The sequence below is a fragment of the Triticum dicoccoides genome, chromosome 1A (genome assembly GCF_002162155.2).
Source record: "Triticum dicoccoides isolate Atlit2015 ecotype Zavitan chromosome 1A, WEW_v2.0, whole genome shotgun sequence".
Lineage (NCBI taxonomy): Eukaryota > Viridiplantae > Streptophyta > Magnoliopsida > Poales > Poaceae > Triticum > Triticum dicoccoides.
The window spans coordinates 14,736,905-14,746,660 of NC_041380.1; the positions used below are offsets into that span (position 1 = coordinate 14,736,905).

Below are 9,756 nucleotides of genomic sequence, written 5' to 3' on the forward strand. Positions count from 1 at the left end.
TTCATAGGAAAATAAAAAAGAGCCTAGACTCAATGGAAAAATTCCTTTAGTGTCAATCAAATGACATCTTGTTTCCTATTCCTACTCATAGGATTTGAGATACATGTCATCTCATTTCCTACTAGATTCCTATTCCTATGATAATCCTATCCTATGAACCAAAAGAGGCCTAATATACAACCAAACGCATATCATCCATACACGTGGAGAATGTAAAGAAACATGCAATTGTAGTTTGGTAATGTCAACAACCAATACCGTATAGCACAGTTTTCTATGTCAACATGCAATTGTAGTTTGGTGATGTCAACAACCAATACCAATTGTAGTTTGCTTCCTTTTGTTTACACAGTTTTTGATGACGACAGCGAACGGAGATGATGGCAACAACAGCCAAATTTATTCCATATGTACTACACTAGCATGGAATCAATCAATAATAGGTTTGATGAATTCACATCAACAGCTGCTCTGAGATTATGTACTGCTGTTCTACACTCTCTTCCTACTTCACTCCACACCTCCAAACCGAAACACCTCCCAATCCTAAGTAACTGATTTACCACCGGCCCCTGCTCGTTCAGCTGTTACTAAATTCGGTGTAGCTAGACTATGATTGCAATGTTCTGCGTCGAGTTCCTGAAGCGGATTCTTCTTCTTCTTTTCCGGCCTGCTTCATAGTTGTACAGGCTGCTACAGCTTCCAGACGGTCTGTGAAGGCGACCCGATATGAACAAATCGCTGCAGTAGCAGCAGCAGCATCTTCTGTGTGGCGTAAGTAAGTGAGAGCCGATAAAACTCTAGCTGGCGGCGTCAATCAGTGCTGGATCTCGCACAACTCCCAGTTTCCCTCGCCGTCGATGAGCTTCAACTCCACGGAGTGGAAGGGTATAAGAGCAGGCCTCTGCAAAGAGAGTGAAAAGGAAGTTTCAGTAAAATACCGTAAATCAAGATTATATGAGAACAACTTTAAAATTCAAATGCAGAGGCTTCAACAAAGAACTGAGCTGGGATCGCAGCAGATACTTTACACAATTAGCGGGAATTGCACGAACACTTACTTGTGATGAAGTGATCACAGTTATGCCCATGTTTGTTGCTAGCCTGTACAGATGCTCTTCAACATCAACACTCGTAGCACTGCAATGAAGTGCGATTTTTTAGGACCCACAGTAATTGATCAGTGAATGAAAATAAAAAATGGTCAAAGAGAGTTGTGGCGCTGCACATACTTTGTGCACTCGTCGAGGATGCCGAATTTTGGATGGTGGAAGAACAAACGAGCCTGAAACAAAACAGTTCGATCAGAAGATATAAGGGGACAAACAATGGTTTCGGCAGTTTGCACAGCTTGCAGTGAAGTTAACACTTACCATCCCAAGCCTCTGCTGTTCTCCCAGCGACAAAACATCTTCCCAGTTTGGGGTAGAGTCCCAACCTTCTCTCTCTAGAAGGTAGACCAACCGGACATTCACAAGAACCGTCTTCAGGTGGTCATCTAGCAACTCAGGAGCACTAGACCTGTTGCCTACATTAGCACAGGATTTCAGGTTACCAGGAGAAGCAAACATATAATTTACTACTCCATTTTTACAAGCAATTTCATAGTAAAAAGGAAGGATATGCAGTTCAATATATACAGTTTACGGTAATTCAATATGCCCATATTCTGAGTGGCACCTACTAGCTTTATATAATGAAAGAATCTTCATCTCTGCTTCCTCCCTTGACATAGGGTATATGATCTGATCCCGAAGGGTTCCCAAGCTGGTGTATGGACTCTGAGGAACATGGAACATCCCTTCAGAGGGCTTGGTAACTCTCCCAGAAAAGGCAGGCCATAAATCTCTGAGCACCCTAAAAACAGAGCTCTTCCCGGTACCATTGGGGCCTTCAGAAAATCAAGGTAAAAAGGTAAGTCAGCATGATTCACTGCCTTATAAAGATAAATGAAGGTTTCAGAGCACAGACAGGTGACATACCAGTCAAAAGAAGGCTTTTCCCTTGTACCACACTGCATGACAGCTTCCTAGCCAATAGCTTCTGCGATGGTGTTACAATGTCCACTTCATGGAATTCAATAATTTCGTCTGAGGCTGCACTAATGGCACTGGAAGGCACCAGAGCATCTACAGGAAACAATTGAAAAGCTGTGTTTAATTGGCGGAAGACATTGCTGTAACACTTATAAAATGATCATGCCACTAGCTAACTTAGGACATTACTGATATAAAATTATAACACAACCCAGTGTTACAAGTTGCCAACTCTGTGCGGAGCTAGTCATCAATGCAAAAGAGTATCAATAACTTAACACAAACTTGCAACTTTTGGCGGAACATCAAATTCCTGCAGCCATTCTATGTAGCATTCTATTATGTTTGGCATAGTGAGAAGGCAACCGGTTTTAGATCGAGACATGTGCCAAAGTTCCATCATATATAATATGCTAAACAGGATGTGCCATAAGTCCATAACAAGCATGCTGTAGGAAAATGTCACATTTTTAATCCAAACATGATGCATGTCATACAGTAAGATTAGTTATATCCTGCAATACTAGTAGTGCAACCGCACTATTCAGCTGTCCTAGCCAAGCCATAACCAACTGAAACTTACCCTTTTGAGCTGCACGCAGAGTCTCCTCGAGCTCAAAGATCCGGTTAATCCCACCAGAAAGTTCAAGGAATTTTTTGTGCAACTCAAGAATATCGCCAAAGGCTATGAAGCTTTGTGACACCACTGATGCCAAGAACCGCAGAGCATGTGCGAGCTCCCCTGTTGCACAAAAGAGTAAAGGTTTTGCCAAGTTCAAGTTTAAAATAATCTACTCCTGACAACTGAAGCAATTTTATGTTGAGTAACCTTGTGTCGAAGTCAAAGCTCTGTCTCCCTTGTGCTCCAGAGCATATAACAAACTCAGACCCCATGTCACATTGTGCGGGAGTTGCTTTGTCACAAAATCATCAACAATACCATAAAGCCATTGTTTTCTCAACAGAACCTTTGAGTGGTTAAGCAATTTCATGAACTTAGCCTCGACCATCTGATATAAGAGAACAAAACCATAAGGACGGCAGTACGGCACTAATTCATCCCATAACAAAATAAAGCCAGGAAAAGCTATTGAAACCATCTTTTGATTCATAAGAACATAAAGGAATAGGAAATCATAAGCACATATTATAATACTAGTTGGAGTAAGCAAAGATAGCTAACAATGCTAGTAACACGGGGAAAAAGTTCAACAGACAAACAGCAAAATGGACAATTTGTGAATGGCCTCTGCTTATGCTTAAGTGCATTAGTTATATTTTAGCTTGTCCGACAGAGGGGAACGAATGGAACCTAGGGGTAGGTGCACCCATTTTTCAAAAATAAAATAAAATTGTAATTGCAAAATTGGTCAAAAAATCATGAAATTTTTTGACAACAAACTTGCGCAAGCATTACACTCTGGTAAAAAAAATTGCAAAGAAATGACTTTCATGATATTGTTCGCCAAAAAGACAACATCAGCACTATATTAGAGTTACTATTCACTCTATATTGTCCTTGATTATTCTAAAAAAAATTTGCTCAGATTTTTTAAGGGATTTTTTCTTTGTCGAAATTTTTATACGAGCACGCCAGTAGGTCAAGTTTGTTCAAAAAAAGTTTTGAAGATTTTGACTTTTTCCTGACTTGCTAAAAAAAATCTCGGAATGTTTTTTATCAGGTTCATCTACAACCAGGTGTATCAGCGTATTTTCCCTTGTCGATAACCTTACTTCTGGAGTTTTTTTGGCATAGATGCTTCAAGAAAAAGCAAGTAAATAGAATGCATAACCAACCTTTTTCCATTTTCAACAATATGGATGGATTAAACAGGAAGAAACAAGATCAGGAGCTATATATATACTAAATATCACCATGAGATTGTTTACTTCATACTTAGCAGAGTAGTTATAAAATTATGCAACTAGCATGCAATTACCAGATTTCACATATCAACGTAGTTCATGATTCGAATAAAAATAGTTGACAAGAATAAAAGGTGAACAGACACTACCAACATATCAGTATATATACTTTCAAATTTTCTCATCCAGGGTTAAGAAACTCACAGCTTTTTCTCTTGAACCACCACCAAAGAAAGCGATTGATTCAGCATGAGTCCGCAGCCTCGAGTGCATGAACCTAGTACACAGTTCACCAGGTTAACCAACACTCCAAAATTCTTAAATCAACAAAAAGTCAGGTCTGACAAGAAACAGCAAGGAATCAAACATTACCTGAATGTTCCTTCAAGTTCTTGTTCCTCACTTGCAAGATGGCCAAAGTCGGGTGATATAGCTCTCAGGAAACCCAATCCTAGTAACATGTAAGCATACAATATACCAACTCCTCTTCGGCCAGACAAAAGCTTCATTCTCCATGTAAACCTAGTGAGTAATATACATTGACATTGTTACGCTGAATTTTACATGCTAAACAAATATTAAACCGAGTAGATATCAGTGCTGATTCCAAGGATAGCTCACCAAAGAATGTCAACTAGTGGTTTTACCATTCCGGTAACCAAGCCAGCAAGGTCAGTGGTCAACTTATCCACATCAAGTGTTAGTCTTTGGTCTGCATCGATACTTTTATCTGACATATTGAATACCTGAAAACATATGCTAGAATAACTTAGCTTCAGTCAAAAGTCGAAATCCATAATGTTAACTCCGTTCGACATGCAGTCTTATTTCACAACCAGATCTCATGCACACCAAGAGACATCAACTGACCAAAACCTTGTCCAGACCTCCAAAAGACTTATCCTAACAGACAACCCTTCCCACGCATCACCGGGAGACAACTTGAATACAAGAGCAGATACAGGATATACCTTGTAGAATGCATTTCTTCTCAAATAATATTGAAGCAAATGGTTGGTCAAGCGAATTCGCCATCCAAGGGCAAGTCTTGAAGTAAGGGTTCTGTGAAGACATAAATTATCAAAACCATGAAGTTAGACATACACGCAAATAATCATCAACCGACCAAGCTTAAATTTGCATGCCCAGAAGAACAGTCTGCCAAGCACCAACCAAAAGCAGCAGGTTATTCATTTAAACCAACTTAGAAAATGATTATGCATGATCCCATGTCAAGAGAGTCTACTGAGTGCACGTAAACCAGTTACCTCAGAGATGGTGCGACGAAAGAATTTGCAGCACTCTGCAGAACACTGACGCCAACCAACCGAACGAAAGCAGCTTTATCCTGCTCCAAGACAAACTTCACAGTAGTCCCTGAAGACGAGATGAATCAGACAAGAATTTCATGTATAGCTCTTCCGATAATAGAAGATATTGAAGAAACCAACCATTCAGTGAAGCAATACGATCCGAGATCACGGTGCGAGAGAAAATAAGTAGAGCAACAGAAAGCAACTGCCCTCCTTGTTTGTCCAGTAATTTAGGAACCTGGGAAGCAAGATGAGAACATATTAACATCTGATATAAGTTTACTTGACATAATTTCATATGCTTCATCCCATATAAGTAATGTCAGGTTCTTCCTTAGTACTCCCTCCTTCCCAAAATGTAAGGCGCGCTTGATTTTACACGGTCTTTGATGCACAATTTTGATCATTAATATATATCAACGTAGATGAACTGAATGTGTATAAATGGTATCGTCGTATTTGTCTTGCAAAACAATTTTACTTCATATGTCTTTATACTAATGTTGTAGGCATAGAATAAGTAAAAATTATAGTCAAAGTTATGCCATGAAGACCAGAAAAAGTCAAGCGCCTTATATTATGGGAAGGAGGGAGTACATGTATTGCCTCAGTATACTCGAATTCTCAAATTGCTATCACCTGCTGATGTAAAATCTCAAAATTCTAACATCTCAGATACAAGAGTGACTGACTATTAACAAGATGCAGTATCCAGAGAAACTATTGACTCATTGGAACAAAAATCAAAGAGAACAAGTTTAAGCATGAAACAGAACATACCAATATTTTGAGCATTGCAGCTGCTCTCAGAGGGAGAGGCCTTGGGGAGCATTGCAAATGTGGGATTACAGGTGTTCGTACTGTTTGCCCTGTTTCCAACTTGGGGGAATTTGCTATGACCTTTGTAGAGTAGGAATCCTTGGATCTTAATGAAGCATTGCTCTAGTAAAGAGAATACATAGAACTGTGTCACAGCCAAGATTCGATTAATAATAATGGAATAGACATACCAGGTAATTATATACCTTTGCCCTGTTCATAAAAGCCCTTTGAACAGTTAGGGCATCCGATTTACGTTCAGTTTCCAGTGATGTAAGTTCAGACTCTTCAGTGTAAAAGGATGAGTCATCCCTGCAAAAACAAGTCTGATATTAAACTTACCGTGAATTAATTTTGGACAAATAAACATTCAGTGAATTAGTTCAGGATGTATACCTTCTGTGCTGAACATCCCACCCTCCTTCACCGTCCAATGACAAAACAATATTATGAAATGCAACTAACGCTGGGCGATGAGATATTGTTATGCATGATGTTCCCATCGCTCGAACCTTTTTGCAAAAACGTTCTTCCATATCAATTGTCACAGCACTAGTACACTCATCAAGAATAGCAAACTTTGGCTTATGGTAGAACAGCCTGGCCATTCCTAATCTTTGTTGCTCGCCAAGGGATAGCTCATCGCCCCAGTTAACTTCCTTGTCAAGAGGATAACGTTCTAGCAAGTATTCCAGATCAACCTGTAAAAGGAGCATAATTACGAATTCCAGCAGGTTATGAGACATAACTCAAGAGGCCATGATGTAAAATACAAATAGCATATCGATACGAAGACTTACATTCTTTAGAAGGTCCACCATGCCATCATAGCTAAGTGGTTCAGTCTCCTGATCTGCTGTGAGAGGATAGATTAGCTGTTCGCGAAGTGTGCCAACAGCTGTGTATGGTCTTTGTGGGACATAAAAGATTTCCTTGTTAAGATCGGAACCAACACCAGGTTTGACAATATGGCCAGATACTAGCGGCCATAGGCCCCCAAGGACCCGAAAAAGGGAGCTTTTTCCACTACCATTGGGACCTGAAATAATAACAAAATGTCAGTGTCAACACTTCACTTATATGGAATTTCATGCAAACATGCATGGATTATGAACAGTTGGACACTGAGAGTTTGGTTGTACTAGATAAGTTTAAGAATATAAGCCTCCTTTCAAGTAGATGCACTTAAACAGCATATGCATGACTTTTGCGTCGCCTACTGTTGCAGAATCCAATCCTTTTCCAGACTTAAAACCCGGAGTGGTAACTCCTACTACCTCTCTATCAAAATATAAGACGTCTTTTAGGCTAAACTAGCCTACAAAAACGTCTTATATTTTGATATGGAGGGAGTAGTAAGTAGTAACTGAGCAGATTACCAAATGATTGCCTTCAATACAACATTAATTTGATTGATGAATCCAAAATTGCAAACTTGCAAATGCTATATTATCCAACTTTGTTTCATTGTTTTTAATTAATCTTCTTTCAGGAAGTAGTGTTCAAATGTATGAAGCTGCGTGTTTTCAAATTACTACAGAACCTAACATATCCTTGTATTTACGCCCTAAGAGTGTATAATGGTAAAAGCGGCAGCCTATGAGCTCCATAAATATCTGAAAACAAAATAGCAAAAAAGAAATGCCATCATAGATAATTACAAGATCAGTTTGCAGTTTGATACAGAAAAGACTTATTTTGCTAGTAAAATGTAAGTTCTCTTTAACTTCTAGTTTTATCAGATTACTTAAGGCTATAAGAGCTTGAAACAGAGAGGCCAGACATGAAACTATTTCGACATATCCTGTTTCATGGTTCATTACTGCAGGCAGTCTGATATCTGGACATGATTTACAGATGCTCTAGAACATGTAAAAGAAAAATGTGCATGATGCTACATACATTCTCATAAGTGCTGGATAGCTGCTGTTCAAGCAAGCATTGCAATAGTTAAGTCAAAAGTTCAAATTCAATTGGTAGGAGAGGATTACCGGTGATTAAAAGATTAGATCCAGTTTCTACTCGGAGAGTTAAATCGTCAACCAAAACATTCCCAGCGGGTGTCACCACCTGTAATCATTTCATATCAGAATGATGGAATTATGTAAGGAAACAGAAAGCGAATGTGCTCCTCCAAGCATGCTATTACTACCTTAACGCCAGAAAATTCTATATGGTTTGCTTCGCTGATGTAATTCCCGATAGAAGAGCTGTGATTCAACGATCTATCACGGACCCCAGACAGCTCACGTGAAACATCTAGTAACTCACGAATCCGGTCTGCATAGCCACTGTCAAATTACAGTGAAAGTCCATTGTCAATCATGTCACAAAAAAATATCAGAACTCGAAGACAGCAGAATAGCATCAGAGACAGCAGGTCACAGGACCACAAAGTTTGCCCTGCAAAATTACAACCATAGTTGCATATATAGGCCATAGTTGTCTAGATATACAAACCATAAAGAAGATAACTGTTGTAACACGAGAGGGAATGGATTCAGTCTTGGTTTTGGTCAATCTTGTTGGTTCCCTCAGGACCACCACACACATATATATACCACAACACTAGGGTTACATAAGCAGTACTGGGCCTGGGCCACCATGGGCCTCCCATATGTACCAACACTCCCCCTCAAGATGATCATGGGTGAACACCCATGACCATCTTGCAACAACTACATAACTCAAACTACGACGACTCTAATGAACATAAAACTTAACCAACTACGATACATGAGAGCCATTGCCCTCTCCATCATCTTCTCACCACCTCCAACTTGTGATGGCCAACTGAGCACCATGCACCTCCTCAACAACCCCGGCTGCCTCACCACACAGGTTCCGTAGAACCATCCACACTCGCCTCAATGCCCTCAGCCCGTCTTCTCCACAGGCACGACGGCCTCTTCGGCCACTGACCTCTTCCGTCTTCTCCACAGGCACGACGGCCTCTCCGGGCAACTCCTGCCCCAGCCATCTTTGCCTCAGGCACGACGGCCTCTCCCCTGGTCAGGCCTCAACCATTCTCACCTCAGGCACGACAGCCTCTCTCCCGGACACTTCCTCATCACCAACCACACTCAAGCCACAACCTCATCATCTCCATCATCACCACATCTCCCTCTCCCCCCCTAAAAGAAAATCCATCTGGCTGCCATCAGTAGCAACATCTCTCTCCTTGGTCCTTGCAGCGGACCAAGCAATCTCTCCCCCTCTGCTCCTTGCAGCAAGCACGGAGCAGCAACAACACCACAGCCAGCGCAGCATCTCATCCTTCTCCCCCATCTCATCCTTCTCCCGCTCAGCAGCACCAGCAGCTGCGACCAACTCCTCTTCCAAACAGCAGCAGCAACTAGCACACAGGAGCCACAAGCAGCTGCCCTTCTCTTTCTCCTCTGCCTCCTCTCCGTCTCATGCAGCAGCAGCACACAACCTTCCTTCTTACTCTTTTGTCAGCAGCAACAGCAGAACACAGCAGCCGCCAGGACCACAGCGCCCAGCAGGAGCTTCTCTCCTCTGCAGCCGTGCACCTCCTCTTCCTCACGCGCCGCTGCACCTGGCCGCACCCACAGCAGCTGCAGATGCAGCCACAACAGCAGCAGCAACAGAGTCAGCCTCCTTCTCCTCTTCCTCCTTGGCTGCTCCTCCTCTGTTGCCTTCTTGCCGCGCACAGCCTCACCTCCTCCTCTGCACCAGCAGTTCAACTCCTCTTTTTTTTT

The 9,756-nt window shown here is 41.3% G+C and overlaps 1 protein-coding gene across 1 annotated transcript in view; it reads right to left on the reverse strand.

The window, feature by feature from the left end:
• Positions 1-270: 270 nt before the first annotated feature.
• Positions 271-9,756, reverse strand: part of LOC119358926 (ABC transporter D family member 1-like) — a 13,870-nt gene continuing 4,384 nt past the window's right edge. The window contains exons 6-25 of the mRNA XM_037625313.1: positions 8,187-8,325; positions 8,026-8,104; positions 6,835-7,073; positions 6,431-6,735; positions 6,241-6,346; positions 5,996-6,157; positions 5,354-5,453; positions 5,171-5,279; positions 4,874-4,964; positions 4,524-4,648; positions 4,275-4,424; positions 4,107-4,179; positions 2,866-3,046; positions 2,620-2,778; positions 1,983-2,129; positions 1,685-1,891; positions 1,374-1,528; positions 1,233-1,285; positions 1,062-1,140; positions 271-904 (exon numbers count right to left, since the gene is read on the reverse strand). Coding sequence (XP_037481210.1) covers positions 818-904; positions 1,062-1,140; positions 1,233-1,285; positions 1,374-1,528; positions 1,685-1,891; positions 1,983-2,129; positions 2,620-2,778; positions 2,866-3,046; positions 4,107-4,179; positions 4,275-4,424; positions 4,524-4,648; positions 4,874-4,964; positions 5,171-5,279; positions 5,354-5,453; positions 5,996-6,157; positions 6,241-6,346; positions 6,431-6,735; positions 6,835-7,073; positions 8,026-8,104; positions 8,187-8,325 — 2,746 coding nt within the window. The 3' untranslated portion in view covers positions 271-817. The remainder of the gene's footprint in view (positions 905-1,061; positions 1,141-1,232; positions 1,286-1,373; positions 1,529-1,684; positions 1,892-1,982; positions 2,130-2,619; positions 2,779-2,865; positions 3,047-4,106; positions 4,180-4,274; positions 4,425-4,523; positions 4,649-4,873; positions 4,965-5,170; positions 5,280-5,353; positions 5,454-5,995; positions 6,158-6,240; positions 6,347-6,430; positions 6,736-6,834; positions 7,074-8,025; positions 8,105-8,186; positions 8,326-9,756) is intronic.